Source organism: Saccostrea cucullata, unplaced genomic scaffold (genome assembly GCF_032062105.1).
Source record: "Saccostrea cucullata isolate Sc308-1 unplaced genomic scaffold, CSIRO_AGI_Scuc_v1 ctg174, whole genome shotgun sequence".
Taxonomy (NCBI): Eukaryota; Metazoa; Mollusca; class Bivalvia; order Ostreida; family Ostreidae; genus Saccostrea; species Saccostrea cuccullata.
In genome coordinates, this window is record NW_026931824.1 from 338,982 (window position 1) to 357,428 (window position 18,447).

Genomic DNA, 18,447 nt, shown 5'->3' on the forward strand with positions numbered 1-18,447 from the left:
AATAAATAAAATGAATTTTACTTTCTTGTACATGTTTTTTAAATTATTAAATTCTTTAGACATTATTTTTTAAGGAAAATCTTCACTTTCCACTTTCGTCAAGCTGTTTTTTAATCAGTAACATTTACTACAACTGTAACACTAGTAAATTAAGAAATCAATCATTTTGGACAAAAAATTAATTATACACTGTAGAAACATAACTGAAAAGTGAATGAACAATGTATAATTTCATGAGCTTAACGGGTCATATGATGCTGTTTATATAACAATTATAATTGAATATTGTTAATTACAAATTTATTGAGGAGGAGGGGGTCTCTAGATTTTCTCCAATATTTATATATTGGGTTATAGAGAAGTTCGTGGACTAGCCATAAATAAAAACTATGTAGGTATACAGCAGACTTTGTATACTTTGAATTTTCAATGTTTTCGTAAGCAATGGAATGACAACGTGGTGCAACCTCAAAATACGATATCGTATTTCCACAGTGAATTCAACGGAGACAAAGGAAAATCTGCTATCCAATTTTCACAAATGCGATGGGACACAATTGACAAATTTACCTCATTTTGTCAATTTTCTGAGATCTTGATCTCTATAAAATAAGATTATTTCAAATTCTCTAGAGAATGCACAAAAAAGAAGACACCAGAAAGGATTGATTTTCCCCGAAATTAATAATCTTGAAGTTTAACTTTTGGAAAACTCACATAAACTTTGAATTGTTTGAACAACGTTGAGAAAGACACATTGTGACGGTAAAGATGGATTCAATAGCAAGAAAGCTTAAAATTTATCTGTGATAGTCCAAGATCAAAATAGCCTTTTGCTTATCATTGTAATGAATAACTTGATGACAAAATCAAAAGAAAGTTGAGGCTAAAGCAAATGGTTGGTTAAACGGCAAAAGTTTCGCGTTATAACGCGAAAGTTACACGTTTATTCGCGAAAGTTTCGCGTTATATCGCGATAGTTTCGCGTTATAACGCGAAAGTTACGCGTTATATCGCGATAGTTTCGCGTTATACCGCGAAACTTTAGCGTTATAACGCGAAAAGATTTTTTTTACCTACGAAAATGAGCTCATTGGGCTTTCGTAGTTTTTCTGGTAAGTCAAAAAAAAAGTTTGTCTGGCTGCCCCCCCCCTTTCAAAAACGATGCTTCGTGGCTGTATTATAACTTTCACTGAAACCTTTATTACGTACACTGTATATATACGTTATTATGACTATATTTACCGTAGTATTAACTGGGGAGGGGGGGGGGCAACTGGTATTTCAATGAACATTTTCAATAGTAAAAGTATTGTTGGGAAAAAAGGCAGATTTGATTTCTCAAAAACTTCTATATGTAATTTCTATGAGAACATGCTAATTCAGAGAATTTGTGTCCCCCGCTTAGGAAAAAAAAAGACCATGTATGACACGCCAAATTGACAAAAATGAGCTAAACATAATTTCACAGTTGATAAACTAAGTTTATCGACTGTAAACTATAGTTTACAAACCGTGAACTATGGCACGCCAAATTCACAAAAATGAGCTAAACATAATTTCACAGTTGATAAACTAAGTTTATCGACTGTAAACTATAGTTTACAAACCGTGAACTATGGCACGCCAAATTCACAAAAATGAGATAAACCTAGTTTCACATTTGATAAACTAGGTTTCTCGATTGTAAACTATACTTTACAAACCGTAAACTATAGTTTACGATTCGTTAAGTATAGATAACGATTCGTTAAGTATAGTTTTTATCTGTAAAACTATATTTAACGGTTGTTAACTATAGTTTACGAATGATAATCTAAGTTTATCTGTCTGTAAAAAGCGTTAACAATAGATTTTGTTGATAAACATAGATTCACGTTTGTAAACTATAGTTTACAATCGTAAACTATGGTTAAGAGTTGTTAATCATAGTTTCACAAATCGTGAAACTATATTTATCAGATCGTTAACTATAGTTAACGGTTTGTAAACTATAGTTTACAAATCGTGAAACTGTATTTATCAGATAATCTATGTTTTGCAATCGCAAATGATTGTTTTCAGTGTTAAGTATAGTTTACGGTTGTGAAACATAGATTATCGCGTTAACTATGGTTTACGGATGTAAAATATAGATTAACGTTGTTAACTATAGTTTACAGTCCGTAAACTATAGTTTACAACCGATAAACCTAGTTTATCGACTGTGAAACTATGGGCGAATTTGTTGCACATGAACTGGTTCAGGTTTTGGTTTAAGGTTTAAAACTAGTTTTTCAAACTGGTTTAAATTTCAATCCGGTTTACCTCGGTAAAACAAATGAACAGTTTATACAAGATGGCGTCAAAAAGATGCAGAACAACATACATGTACATAAATTTGTTAAAATCTTTTTCTTAATAAAAGAATCCAAGAAATTATAATGTGTTTATATTCTTTAATTATCTTACATATAGTTAAAGTGCAGTATTTATATTTTTAATGCCTCAAAGATAAATCAAATGAACAATTTCCACATTTTTTTTACACATGGAAAGATAAACACTATATTTATAGTTACTCTTCAGATTTCCAATATTTAAGCTGTCTTTACCATATGTTCTACAGTTTACCATTCATGTTGAACTTTGTTCAAATGATTCAAACCCTATTTTTGAAAAGGAAAATTTAACATATTCTGTTCATTATTATTGAACAAACACCATTATTTTCAATATGCAGCATTTATCTATTCTCTGAAGCCTTATATATCAGAATGTGGCATTTTAGTCAAAATAGTTGTTTGTCCTCGAAAAAACAATTATTTATAACTTTATTTCTTTATTAGAATAGTCACCATCTTTCATCACCGCCATTTTGGAATACTTCCCGCTCTTTCGTATAAAACCGAATAAACCACCATCAGAGGTGGTTTGGTTGGTTTAACGAACTGGTTTCAGTTACAGCCAAAACAAATGGAAATCCGGTTCTGGGTTTAAACTAGTTTAAAACCAGTTTGTGGAACAAATGAACAGTTTACAAAACTGGTTCAAAACCAAATTCGCCCTATGTTTAGCTCATTTTTGTGAATTTGGCGTGCCATAACCATGTGCTGCCATGATTGATTTACTTCGTTCTGTACATGTATCTCTCTTCTGAGAATAATCGGTAATTGGCGTATATTCCGCTTCTATAAATTGGTAACTAGAAACAAACAAAAATAGTAAACAGAAGTGGAGGGATCAATGACATTTTTTTGTATCAGGACTTTTCCCGGGTTATTTACCGAGTCCAACTCGAATTTTGATTTTTATTTTCTACTTTCGTTTTAGTTTTATTTGGACATCATGATGTAAATCTGTGAGATGATTATATTTTACCCAGATTGATTAATTTAAAATCACTGATCAATGCCTTTTTTATGTTAATATAAACTGCTGGTTTTCCTCCGATTTCAACCATGGCTGGTGACGAGTGGAAAGATGCTATTCGACGAAATTACTCCTACTTCAAAAACAACATAGCCGATCCTCTTGATGTTGTGGAATACCTCTATGGGGAGATAACCCCACCAGTCCTTACTGAAAACCAGAAGGAGCAAGTAAAGGTAAATAATGAAGAATAAAATTACAGCACACGAGTTACAGGGACACAGCTAGAGCTCTAGCTGCAGAACTGTAGCGTTATAGTTTTATATACAGGACTGTCTTTATATAGTTGTCTCTAAAAGCGATAAACTCGCTTGAATTAGAATTTTCTGCAATCCCCTAGAGAATTCAAATCAAGTCTGTTTGTCGTTAGCTGCAGATCTGTAGCGTTATGGTTTTATATATTAGTCTTTGACCATAATGCTACAGATCCCGTAGTGCAAAAAAGGTGCAATTTACAGCGCATTATTTTTTGTGCTCTTTTGGGGAGGGGTGTTGCTAAAACGCGGAACGGAAAAAGGAACGGAAAGCGGAACGGAACGGAAAACGGAAAATGTCATTTGAGATTAAATCATTTAAAATATATTAATTTCTCAGAAACGATATATTTTATACATATTTAATCCCTTCATGATCAATACAAGTTTAATTAGTCATTTTAAGTCTCTTACGAAAAGCGCTGACATAGTAATGACATAGCTCCAATTTCTTTCAGTATTATTTTCTTACACTTACTGACTATTATTAATTTAACAGACAGAAAATGTTGGAGGTTTCAATGATCATTTCAATAGTATAAAGGTTATGTCTGGAAAACAGTTGAGGGGATATTTGTTATCTTTAAAAATCATGGTAATTGGTAAAAAAAAAAAAATAAAATGTAAAAAAAGATCTTCTAAATAAGATTACTATTAGATCACTCCTTTCCCACAAGCCCGGATAACACTTCAATTGTAAAACTGGTTTTTAAAATTTTATACAATTTGGAGTTGCTTCCTATCAATTAAAATCTTGGATAGATGGAGTTGTAAATCTTCACTGTAGTAAAATTAATATATCGTCCATACGTTTAATTAAGTTATTAAAGCGTTTTTCTTTTTTGGGGGAGTGGGGGTGAATGACCCAGGAAAACGTGTTTCCTTATGTTGCAGCTATTCATATTTTAACTTCGCAATATGCATATCATATGCCACTCATGGATTTAAAAGGGAAAAAGACCCCCCGTCCTTTTTGTGACCAATATATGTGTGTGACTGAGGGAACCTACTTCGACCCAAAACTGCCCTTCCCCATTTCAAGATTCCCGGTTTCGCCAGTGTATTCGGCATAATCTGTATACCAGTATGTCAAAACTAGTTCTTATTTGTCTTTACCGATACACGTATGTATACATACTACTAGTCTTTTTTTCCTTCCGTCTTTTTCAATACAAGATTTTTTATTTATAAATAAGCATTCTCTAAAAAATGATTTGAACGAAACGTTTGACAGATGGATACTACTGTAGATCACTAAATTTTCGCGAGATTGTCATCGATTTTTTGTAAGGGAGACGTAATTTTCACGAATAGTTGTTATTCCTCTATATAATCGTAAGGAATACTTTTATAAGCGAGAATTTAATTTTCGCGAACGCATTGTCTCGCATAATTACGCGAAAATAAAAAGTGATTTACAGTAGTTAGTACATCTAAATCACAGTATGCATTTTATTGACCATCGCATGTACATGTTATGAGAGGAGCATAATTCACAAATATATCATATTTTACGTTAATTTTTCATTAAATATGACTTTTATATCATGAATATTGTTTTTTATTTCTGATTCATATCGAATCAAGGTTCTTTCCTTGACATTTATTTTCCGTTTTCCGTTCCGCGTTTTAGCAACACCCTTTGGGGAGAATTTCTCCACTTTCCAGCATCGTTCAATCAACTAGATTTCAACCCCTAATTCTAGACACATTATTTGATTAATCTTTATATTTTATCCATCTCCCAACCTTTTATAGTTGTCTCTACAAGTGATAAACTCGCTTGATTAAAATTATTTGTTAGATTACTGAAAATTCATATCCAGGGAGTTTATTGCCTGTAGAGACAACTATAAATGGTTGGGAGGTGGATAAACTATACATATTGGCTATAGAATGTGTCTAGAATTAGGGAGTGAAAGGTAGTTGATTGACCAAAGCTAGGAAGTGGAGAAAGTCTCCCCAAAAGAGCGCAAAAAATATTGCACTGTAAATTGCACCTTTTTTGCACTTTGGGATCTGTTGCGTTATGGTCAAAGACAAATATATAAAACCATAACGCTAAAGATCTGCAGCTAGTTTATCGCCTATATAGGTGAATATAAAGGGTTGAGAGGAGGATAAAATGTACAAATTGGTTTAAGAATGTCTGGAATTAGGGGGGTGAAAGGTAGATTATTTACCAAAGTTGGAAAGTTAAGTGGAGAAATTCTCCTAAACAGTGCGCAAACAATCTTGCGCCGTAAATTGCACATTTTTTGCATTACGGGATCTGTAGCGTTATGGTCAAGGACAAATATATAAAACCATTACACTACAGTTCTGCAGCTACTCGATAAACAACCCATTTCTTTTAACCCTATTGGTCTATGGGGACAAACCAGGGGCATAGCTTGTATTAAATTGTAGTGAAACAAATTAAACCATAGCATGTAAGACTGCCATAGGCCTGTCTCACATCCAGAGCAGAGCCATGGTGGAAAATTCATAACATAATTAATATGAAATTATGTCATCACAATATTATAATATAAATATATTAAAATTAAAACAAAATTTTCATGGTTCAAAAGGCAGAAGGTACCACATCAAAGAGAGTTGGTAAGATGCTGGACATTTTGTTGAGACGTGGACCCAGAGTGCCCCAGTATTTATACCAGGCATTTGTGGAGACGTCCAATCCAGAATGTGCAGAGAGATTAGCCCCGTATCTGTTACAACAGGAGAAAGCGGCTCTCAAGAAAGATCCTTCAGGTAGATAGGTTAATGTAAAAAGTAAAAAAAAAAAAAACAGGACAAATGCTGATTGATTTTTCTAAAACAGATTGGAATCTTAGGTGGGAAGTGATGTATATTTTTTGCAAGTCTGTATAGTCTGTTTATGGATGATTATCATTTTTTTTTCTTCTAATTTTATCTTACCTGAACTAAAGGCTCAAGTAAGTTTTTTCTGATCAAAAAGTGTCTTTCAAAGACTGTAACACCATACAGTATATCACAATTTTGTTTTCTCCCAAAACAGTAATGCTAGGATATTTTTACTCTAGTTTAATGTAAACAACTGGGGGGCACGATTGGAACAAACTTGAATCTACACCACCTGAGGATGATTCCACATTAGTTTCATCTTTCCTGGCCCAGTGGTTCTTCATAAGAAGGTTTTGAAAGATTTTTCCTATACATGTATATTCCTATGTAAAACTTTGATCATCCATTGTGGCCCCACCCTAACCCCAGGGGTCATGATTTTAAGAAACTTAAATCTACACTACCTGATGATGATTCCACATGAGTTTCATCTTTCCTGACCCAGTGGTTCTTGAGAGGATTTTTTTGAAAGATGCCATTAATTTTCACTAATTCATAATTATCTGCCCTTGGAAGAGGGTGTGGCCCTTTGAATAAACTTAAATTCCCTTCACCCAAGGATACTTTGTGGTGAGTTTGGTTGAAATTGGCTGAGTGGTTCTTGAGAAGAAGATGAGAAAGTGAAAAGTTCATGATAACAAAGTCAGACAACGGACACATTTTGATTAGAAAGGCTCGCTTGAGCCTTCAACTCAGGTGAGCTAAATAGGCCAAAATGGCATTTAACACATCTTTCTTCATTAGAATTTTATTTATCTTTATCTTCATAGAATGGCCTCCACCTCTGGAAGAACACAAAGCTATGGCCAGAGATCATGTGACCTATCTACGACCTAATGACCCCTGTTGTTATATGCAGTATGACTCGGAAGAGGTATGAGTAATGTACATGTACAGTAATGCACTCAACAATGTTAATATCTCTTAATGACTGAAACCTTTAATTATTCTATTTTAGAAAATTAAATGAGATGGGTGAATAATGGGTTAAATTCCAACAGTGTGTCAAACGTGAAGGTGAAAAATTGAATATACCACTAAATTAGAACAAAATTTTTTTCTTTGATATTTCATCTAACCTTAAAGATGTTAATGTATACTTTATGTAAAAACTCCACAATTAGGAAAAATCTCCAAAAATTGATGTTTTTGGCCTATGAAATAGCTTTCACACACTAAAGAAGACAAAAAGGATCATTTCCTCCTACTTTAGCATGTTTTGATATGAGTTTTGATACAGGTGGCATCTTTGCTCTATTTTTTTGAAAGTTTATCAATCCTCAGAGTTGCATAAAAATATACATGTATGTTTTTTGGTTAACAAAAATATGGACCAAAGACACACTATTTCTTAAAAATACACTTTTATAACACAAGATTCACATCTTTCCTGAGTAAACTCAGGTGACCCATTTCGTCCGTCGTCATTCGTCGTGCGTCGTTCGTCGTGCATTAACATTTAAACATTTTCAGCTTCTTCTCTGAAACCACTGAACCAATTTCAACCAATTTTGACATATAGCATCTGTTGGTGAAGGGGAACAAAAATTGTGAATTTCATTGTCCCTGCCCCCCTGGGGCCTAGGGGGTGGGGCCAAAACCACTAAAATTAGTGCAATCTTTAAAAATCTTCTTCTTCACTCCTGGACATCAAGCAGTCAAACTGTTAGTATGATTGTAATGACCATTGAGTCCTCTACCAAAATCGTGAAATTCATGCTCCAGGGTTAGGGGTTCTGGTTTTAGGGCGGGGCTCTATTGATTAGATAGTGAAAATGCATTATTTCTTTGAAAATCTTCTTCTCTGTTCCTGAGTATTAAATAAACTAATTAAGTACATAGTTATGATGAGCAAGAATGCCTCTACCAAAATTGTGAAATTCATGGCCCCAGGGTCAGGGGTTCTGGTGTTAGGGCGGGGTTCTATTGATTATGTAATGAAAATGCATTTATTCTTTGAAAATCTTCTTCTCTGCTTCTGAGTATTAAATAAACTAACAAAGCACATAGTTATGATGAGCAAGAGTGCCTCTACCAAAATTGTGAATTTTATGGCCCCAGGGTCAGAGGTTCTGGTGTTAAGGCGGTGCTCTATTGATTATATAGTGAAAATGCATTTATTCTTTGAAAATCTTCTTCTCTGCTTCTTCTGTATTAGATAAACCAACGAAGTAAAAAGTTATCATGAGCAAGAGTGCCTCTTTCAAAATTTTGAATTTTATGGCCCCAGGGTCAGGGTTAGAGTGGGGCTCTATTGATCATATAGTGAAAATACATTATTTCTTTTAAAATCTTCTTATCTGCTCCTAGGTATTAAATAAACTAACTAAGTACATAGCTAGGATGAGCAAGAATGCTTTTACCAAAATTGTGAATTTTATGGCCCAATGGTCAGGGGTTATGGTGTTACGGAGTGGTTCTATAATGATTATATAGTGAAAATACATTTCATCTATGAAAATCTTTTTCTCTACTCCTGGGTAATAAACAGATGTACTACCTATATAGTTATGATGTGCAAGGGCTCTTCTTCCAGAATTGTAAATTTCAAGGCCCCTGGGTCAGGGATACCTAAGAGGGGGGGCTCTACTTATATACTAAAAATGAATTGTTTGAAATCTGCTCCTTATTATTAATCAAACATTATTGAAAAGCAAGTGTGCCTTTTCAAAAATTATGCAATGTGTATACCTAGGGCCAGGAGTTCATGTGTGATAAGGGGACTTATGATTATTGCTGAATATTACTGATTAGTTGAAATGCATATTTTGTTCCCCTGCTCTGCTTATGTGTATTAAGTAAGCAAACTAAACAATTGCTAAGAGTATAGTTATGATTAGCAATGGTGCCTCTTTTAGAATTGTGAATGCCATAGCATCTAGCTTGAAACATTAACCAAATTCAATCATTTGAAAGTTGTTGCATGATGCTCAGGTGACCTATAAGGCCCGTGGGCCTCTTGTTATTGTTAGAGGGTAAAAATTTTGAATCTCAGAAACACAACATTATTTTTGTGTATTCCTTGTGACAGACCTTTCTTTGGGTACCACCAAATTTGACCTTTTGACCTTGACCTTGGAGTTTGACCCACTTTTACACAAAAATTCCAAACATTTACTTTGGCCATAACTTTTGAATGGTAGGTACTAGGACTTTCATATTTCACACATTTTCTTTAGAGCAAGACCTTTCATTGAATACCAACAACTTTGACCTTTTGACCTTGACCTTGGAGATTTATGAACTTATGAAAAGTCTTTAACCTTGACCAAAACTTTTGAATGGTAAGGGCAAGGGCTGATATGACTTGAAACCTTTTCTATTTAAGGTGTACAGCATGAGACGGGAGCGTCGAGGGTTAGTTTTTATCATCAACAATGAACAATTCCTCCCAGGGTCTGGCATGTCACACAGAACTGGAACAAAATTTGACAGAGACAATCTAAATAAATTATTTGAAGGTCTCCACTTTGAAGTAATTATAAAAAACAATTTGACCAAAGAGGTGAGTCAATACTCAATAGTTATAACATTTATATTGGTATCCTTTTCAAAGAGAGTTGATTCAAAGCTCTCCTGACTGACTCTTTTCCTAAACTCACTGAGTTAGAGGGAAATTTGTATATATGAAAAAAAGTCTTCAAAAAATCTTTTGCAGTTGGAAAAATTTCTCATGACTAAAGAAAGATAGTAAAAACTTAAATAGTCATGTACATACATGTATATAAATGCAAGCATGCCTGCTGCATTTATCAAATATGGAATCAAAAGTGTGTTCAATAGGCCAATGTTTATTTTTACTTTTTTTTTCTTACAGAGGTTTCTTCTTCATTCTTATCAGAGAAACTGATTCAAAAAGATACAACACCAAACCAAAAACCTCCATTTTGCATCTCTTGAATTAGATCTTTATTTGTCTTTTTTAGGAAATAATCAAAGAAACTAAACATGTAAGTCGGAGTGATAAAATAAAAGACAGTGACTGTTTTATCTTTATTATTCTGACTCATGGTGATGACAAAGGTGTGTGTGGTATTGATGGATCTTCTGTCCCTGTGACAGAACTTACAGAAATGTTTGAACCTAACAACTGTTCAGAGCTGAATGAGAAGCCAAAGATATTCTTAATTCAGGCTTGTCGTGGGGGTGAGTTGTTTTCAGGTGTATAATTCCTGGGTGTCCTCTTACTATATGTGTGTTACTGGAGAATGTGTGCATATTCCTGTCATGCGCCTAACTGCTATGTTTTATTTACCTAGATAAGAGAGAGACTGTAAATCCATCCAGTGGTTCTGGACAAGTGGGGTCAGTGGGGGATGGAGGAGGGACACAGGACAGTGCTGATGCCGTAGACTCAAAACAATTTGCAGAACCCAATATTTCTGCCACTGCAACTGTTCATTCCAAGTCTGATTTCCTAATTGCTTACTCCACTCCAGAAGGTATACTAGTAATTCACTATTATTCAGGATTTGTTTATTTTTATTTTCATTTTTCAGAGACCAGAAGAGCTTATGCGATATGAAATAATACGTCGTCCGTTCGTCCGTCTAAGGATAAAGTCTGTCTGTCTGTCAAGCCAAATTAAACAATCTTTCAAAATGACTCCTAAAACAGTTTTGGTCTGATTTCAATATAACTTGGCACACAAGTAGACTACACTAAGATACATAATTCTGTGTATCGGTTTTTAAATTTATGTCAACGGTGTTGCCGTTGTTCTAAAAATAGAAATTTCTGTGAAATTCTTTCAAAATGCTACTTCTCCTACAGTTTTGGTCTGATTTTAATATAACTTGGCACATAAGTAGACTACACTAAGATACATAATTCTGTGTATCGGTTTTTGATTTCGATGAACGGTGTTGCCGTGGTTACTAAAAATAGAAATTTCTGTGAAATTCTTTCAAAATACTCCTCCTCCTACATTTTTGGTCTGATTTCAATATCATTTAATTTCTATAAAATACTTGATTCTGATTGGATAAAGAATTCTTTTGATAACTGCATCAATAAAATCTAGAGTTCGGTTGCACTAAGAGCCGGAACTATTTGACAGTCGGTACATGTGTATTCCCCGCTTCCAGGTTACTTTTTGAAGGAATAATTAAATACCTTTGCTTTAATAAATATTTTCCTGAAGTTTGGTAACCTGTCCGTTAGCTTCCTGAACTTTCTACTTTCGTTTCAAATTATCCCCCTTTGCTAAACAAATTAAAATCGTCTGCATGACGAGAAAGAAGGGAAGAAATCGTTTAATCGACATACTTTTCTTAAATGTTTGACTTTGAGATATCTGGTATGAAACAATAGAACTCTGAAAAAATGTTTTATTATGCTACCAAAGCGGGGAAAAAAAATCTGTTAAATCGTGTAGTATCAAAACGACACTGCATGAATTGAGGATGGAATTCTAAAATCTTGAACTATCGGCAGCAGACTCTTTCAGGTATTACAGCATTGACAGGTTATGATACGTATTTATATATTCGGTTTGAAATTCAAATGAAAAGATGCGCAAATGAAATCCAAAATTTCTGTGACGTAGACCGGCCTGTTAGGATATTTGAGTAGCTTCCCTTTACATTTACGAACTTAGATAAAATTTGGGGAAAATATAAGGGGATAACACAGCAGGTATTTTTTTGTGTTAAAGAACTGTAAATTATTTTGGAGACTGTTTGTAATCACACGACAATATTTGATAACGTTTTTCGTTAGCATGGTTAGAGCCATTTTGAATTTTTAGCCACGTTAACGTTATGGTGATGTATTCGTGCGCACTGTTTTTGATACATAAATTTAATAGAAAATTGAAAGAAACTTTCATTTTAATAATTTAAAATCATAATTAAATGATAAGAAATGAATGTCAATAATTTTTTGTTGAAATGTATCAAAGAAAAAGGCAAGCAAAACTTTTTCATCAATGCGCTACGCGCATTGATGAAGTTTTCCGTCCAAATTTTTCTTTGATACATCGATCAAAGAAAAAATTATAACATTCATTTCTTAAATAACTTAGCACACAAGTAGACTACACTAAGATACATAATTCTGTGTAATGATTTTTGATTTTGATGAACGGTGTCGCCGTTGTTGCTAAAAATAGAAATTTCTGTGAAATTCTTTCAAAATGCTACTCCTCCTACAGTTTTGGTCTGAAAAAATATAACTTGGCACACAAGTAATTTACACTAAGATACATAATTCTGTATATCAGTTTTTGATTTCGATGAATGGTGTTGCCGTGGTTACTAAAAATAGAAATTTCTGTGAAATTCTTTCAAAATGCTACTCCTCCTACAGTTTTGGTCTGATTTCAATATAACTTGGCACACAAGTAGACTACACTAAGATACATAATTCTGTATATCGGTTTTTGATTTCGATACAACGTTGTTGCCATGGTAACTAAAAATAGAAATTTCTGTTAAAAACTCTCAAAATGCTACTCCTCCTGCAGTTTAAGATTTGATTATAATATAATGTGGCATGCAAGTAGACTATATGTTAAAATGTAAAGAGACTTAATCAAGGATCATTATTCTTTTTATTGCTGTGGTAAAGTTTCAATTCCCAACTGCTTAAGAACTTTTCTCTTCCTCTGCTATATTAAGTACAAACCAGTAGAGCTTCAGTCTCGACAGAGACTTCTGGTTTTTATTTTCATTTTTAAGGAATATTGGGTTTTGTATAATGAAATAATACACATAAAGTTTAGTTTAAGGATAAAGTTTCTATAATTCAAGCCAAATTCCAAAGTCAAGGTCAAAAGATTAAAAAATGTTGGAACCCAAAATATTAACAAGTAATACCTGTGAAAATGAAAGCTAGAACCAATCATTTAAATTTTTGTCAAAGGTTAATGTGTCTAAAAAGTAGATCAAACTTAAAGATCAAGGTAAAAGGGTTAAAATTGCAGTCATCAAAGGAAAGATTTTGCTACCAGGAATATGCTTTTGACTTAAAAGCCTTAGCAACAAATTTTCAAAAGGTATTGGCAATACCTTTTGAAAATTTGTTAAAAAGGTAAAGGTATTTTATAAGTATTTCAAACTTTAAGGTCAACGTCAAAGGGTCAAAATTGTTGGTACCTAAGGGTAGGTCTCATTCAAGGAGTGAGCTTACATGTATTTAGTAAATTTAAAACCTTAGCTCTAAGCATTCAAAACTCAAGGACATGATTAAAGTTTTTAAAAGAAGGGTCAACCTCTATGGTCGAGGCCTAGGAAACTTCTTTTCACAAGAATTACACGTGTGAAGTATGGAAGTCCTTGCACTTAGTGTTCAAAAGTTATGATCAAGATTAAAGTTTGGTAAAAGTTTTTCAGAAGTGAGTCAAACTCCAAGGTCAAAAGATCAAATGTGTTGGTACCCAAAGAAAGGTCTTGTCACAAGAATTAAACACATGAAACATGAAAGCTGTGTCTCCAACCAATCAAAAGTTATTTGCAAGGGTCAAGTTCTTCTGGACAAACAAACAATCAGACAGAGAGGGCAAAAACGTGTACAATACATGTATATCAAAATCATTGATTACTGGGGCATAAAAAGCACAGACCTGCCTACCCTTCCGCTTTTGGCGCAATTCTTCCGCTTTTTACCACAAAATTACGCTATTACACCACTTAAATTAATTTTACGCTTTTGATATTTGTCTATAAAATCCATTATGAACGTCTAAATTTAGAGTCAAAGTACGACCCGCTGAAATGAAATGAGAAGTTCTAATAGAGTAATTAATAGAGGACCAGTTCGAAAACGTACGTAATATACCTAGTAGTTATATGTATACCGGTATGGCGAAGATTCGGAAGTAAACAAGAAGGCACTATACTTACGTTTACTATTAAATGATATTGCAATAAGTACAATGCTATGCTCAATTTAGTTTATTAAAACATTGCTTAGAACAAGATAGAGAAATGTGAGTGTTAAAAAGATAAAAAAAAAAAAACAGTGCTTAGTATCATGTACGATTTGTGTAAGCATGCGAACGCAAGCCTTCAATTAAGTGATTTGATACAAATTGACCAAATGCTTCATCAAGGTTGTACGGTTGGTTTAAGTTTAATATAGGATACTGGTATTTTACAACACTTTTTGCCAATAGATGAATTGAAAAAGAAAAGTATATGCCAGCTTTGTTAAGATATATACAATTTTGGTTGTTTTGAAAGAAAATAAAGTATATAGCGGGTTATTATAGTGGGGTGCTTACTTTGGCGTTTTGATTGTAGCCCACTAAAATTCTACTCGCGAAAATCGTCAGTACTCTTCTTAGTGTTCAAATCCTAAAAGCTGAAACACTGTGGCCGCTAAACATGATTGATTATGCTTTAACCTCTGAAATTCCACCAAACATTTACTGAAATTACACCCTTGAAAAGAAAAGGGTAGGCAGGTCTGAAAGCATAAAAATCCAAACAACAACTGTTCAGATTTAAAATTCAAAAGTATTGACCAAGGACTAAGTTGACATGTCAAGACATATGAAGTTTGAAAACCCTTGCAACAACCATTCAAAAGTTAAGGCCAATGTTAGTGTTTGGTAAAATTTGGTTAAAGTCATAATGGCTCATTGCATTGCCTCTTCCTTGTTGTAACTTGAATTTCTACAAATGTTTGTAATTGTAGAAATGAATGTAGCTTACTCATAACATGCTTCCAGAAAGTTTTCATCTGAGTAATTATCTACTTTTTTGAGCAGGTTCCCTATCATGGAGAAAGACAAATTCTGGTTCTTGGTTTATGCAGGCAGTTGTATGGATCTTAAAATATGAAGCTCATCTCAAAGACCTTGTTGAAATGCTGGGAAAGGCAAGCATAGCTTTAATAAGCATTGTTCAGCCCAATTACATATAAAATCATTAGTTATTGATTTAAGGATTGTGAACAAAAGTGATCAGATTACATTAGCTTATACTGAAATTATAAGTTAGAATAATATCTTCCATTGCATCATTTTTATGCATTCTGTAATTGTAGGTAAACTACCTGGTCAGTAAAGGCAAGGCTTCACATGGAGAACATCACTATGTAACAGTCTCCAACTACCACTCCTCACTCAGGAAAAAATTATACTTCTTCCCAGGAATTTATGGAGATAAAAGAGTGCATCCCAGCTGTATAAATTAGTTCCTGATGCAATGTGTTCCTCTAAAGTCTAGAAATACACTCAATATTAAGGATTAGTGAATTTAACTACAGTGTATGAAGACAAATTCAAATCGAATTATTCTCCTACCAATTCCATGCCTTTTTCTGCTGCTCAGATTCCTTATAAATACATACACACTGTTTTAAAATTTCACCTGTTTTTAAAAAACATTTTGTATTTCACATATCACATGAAAATTTGTACTTTTATGAGATTTTATTTATGTAGATGCATTGTGGTATAAATATCTATATGTTAAAATGTAATGATTTTCCTTTTAATGCAATTGTAGCAACTACAAAGAGCTTTAGGCAGTTAAAAAAAGATTTACTGTAGAAGCACAAATTTTCGTGGGGATAAAATTTCATTGATTTGCCATTAAAAAAAGTTTCGTGGGCATTTAATTTCATTGTTTTGAAAGTTACTCTATTCAATTTATAGTCATATAAAATTTTGTGTGGGATTTAATTTTGTTCATAATTGTAAACAACGAAATAAACGAAATTTAATCCCCCATGAATATTTGTGCTTTACGATAATCGGTACTTTTGGTCAAATAAACCTTTATTGTAGGTGATGGCCGAAAATCCTAGTTGCCTACTCTTTCTGATACCAGTATGTTCAACAGGACTAATCAGTGCTATATTTCAAAGTATTTGCATATATAATTATTATTTGTTACATTTTTCACTTTTTTAAAAATAAATCTTTTTGTTAGTTTTCATGTTTTACATGTACTGAATGTATATAGTGTAAACACAGTAAAACTGGGTTAAAGTAAAGCATTGTGAATCTGTGTATTTGGGGACTTTGTAATTTGTTATGGCTAATTAATAAATTTGTTAAAATTACACTGTAACAAAGTGCAATATAAATGATTCTCAGTTATGACTACTAATTGAATATGTTCATGGGGGTATCAAATACAAAAAAAAATATCTTGGAGAACTCTAAATTTCATATGAATTTAATTTCAACAAGCAAATTCAAAGAATTGTGGTCCCCCACTCTCTGTGTCTTTCTGGTTGGGATGTCATTTTTTATGACATATTGAGTCAAATCTTGTCAAAGGTAATGCACATGTCAGATATGAAAGCCCTTTCTCTTCTCAATCAAAAGTTATAAGGAAGTGAACAGAACCTGATGACCCCGTATGACAAAATAGATTTTATATATTGGTAGTTTCTTAAAAAAGAGTCTTGCCACAAGTATTACATATGCAAAGTATGAAAGCCCTTGCTCAAACCGTTCAAAAGTTATGGCCAAGGTTAAAGTTTTTAAAACGTAGGTCAAACTCCAAGGTCAAGGTCAAAGGCTCAACGTTCTTGGAATCCAATGAGAGGTCTCCTCACAATGATTACATATGTGAAGAATGAAAGTCCTAGCCCTTACCATTCAAAAGTTATGGCCAAGGTTGACGTTTTTTCATAAGTATGTAAATCTCCAAGGTCAAAAGGTCAAAGAATACATGTGAAATTTGAAAGCCCTAGTATCTACCGTTCAAAAGTTATGGCCAAAGTAAAAGTTTAGAATTTTTGTGTAAAGTGGGTCAAACTCCAAGGTCAAGATCAAAAGGTCAAATTTGGTTGTACCCAAAGAAAGGTCTTGTCACTAGGAATATACATGTGAAATATGAAAGTCATAGCTCCACTAAATCAAAAGTTATGAGCAAGGTTAAAGTTTTTGTGACGGACAGACTGACTGACTGACGAATGAGATTTAATGAAATTAATGTCCCCTCGCTTTCGCGAAAGGGGGGGGGGCAAAAATAATGAAATGAACGATTTGGAATAATTTTTTCCTGCTGAAAGTGAGGGATGTATATTTCGGTGTTTCTTTTCTTCAGTCCATCCATCTGTCTGTATTTCTGTCTGTCACACTTTCGTTTCCATATGATATCTACAGAAGCCCTTGAGCTTTTGCAACAACATTTTACACAACTCTCTTTGGCTGGAGGAAAACCCCAGGCCTATTTATTTCAGAGAATATGTACCCCCTCCCCCCTACCCTCCGCATGAGGAAAAAAAACAAGCTCAGAAAAGCTCGGTATTACGTATTACGCTTTAACGGGAAAGTAGTCCCGAAGAGTTGACATTGTATGGAGTTTGACTAAAATGAGCATATGGTCATGATAGGTATTTCCAATTTTCCTACAGGAACTTTATTGTTCCCAAAAGAATTTTCTGTTCAAAGGTGATTACCTCGCCTGACAGACGAGATTTACCTGTAACAAGGGTAGTTATGAACTCTGTGAGTCTACCACTTGGTATACATGGTTTTTATGTGTAATGAGAGTTTGGCGGGCGCCAACATGCCACTTTTGAAGTGGCAGAATTATCAGGCACAGTGTTGTAACATTTTATGGCGATCTAATCCCTGGAATGCAAAACTTTGGCGAATAAACACACAATTTTATGGAATTACAAAAATCGCTTTTAATGTAAAACTTGCAAGATGTAAACCGAAATTTCACAGGATTGATAAAAGTTATTTTGTTCAAATGAATCTAATATCTTGAAAGCTTTTCATTGAATTTGCCCCCCCCCCTCCCCCGGCTGAAAGTATTAATCTAGGTCTGTCTGTGCGTCCATATGTCGATCTGTAACACTTTCGTTTCCATGCGATATCTCGAGAAGCATTTGACTTTTGCAATGGCGCGGATCCAGAAATTTTTACCAAAGGGGGGTTCATCCTCGTCAAAAAGAAAATCCCAACTCGGAAATTTCTGAACAAGCATAAAAAACTAATCTC

At 33.7% G+C, this 18,447-nt stretch overlaps 1 protein-coding gene across 1 annotated transcript; it reads left to right on the forward strand.

Moving 5' to 3' along the window:
- Nucleotides 1-3,337: 3,337 nt before the first annotated feature.
- On the forward strand, nt 3,338-15,922 carry LOC134233644 (caspase-3-like). Its single transcript, XM_062715633.1, has 8 exons — nt 3,338-3,587; nt 6,239-6,419; nt 7,304-7,407; nt 9,862-10,038; nt 10,460-10,679; nt 10,793-10,975; nt 15,247-15,356; nt 15,525-15,922. Exons 1-8 carry the CDS (start codon nt 3,441-3,443, stop codon nt 15,672-15,674), a joined length of 1,272 nt encoding a protein of 423 aa, XP_062571617.1. The 5' UTR covers nt 3,338-3,440; the 3' UTR covers nt 15,675-15,922.
- Nucleotides 15,923-18,447: the final 2,525 nt, after the last annotated feature.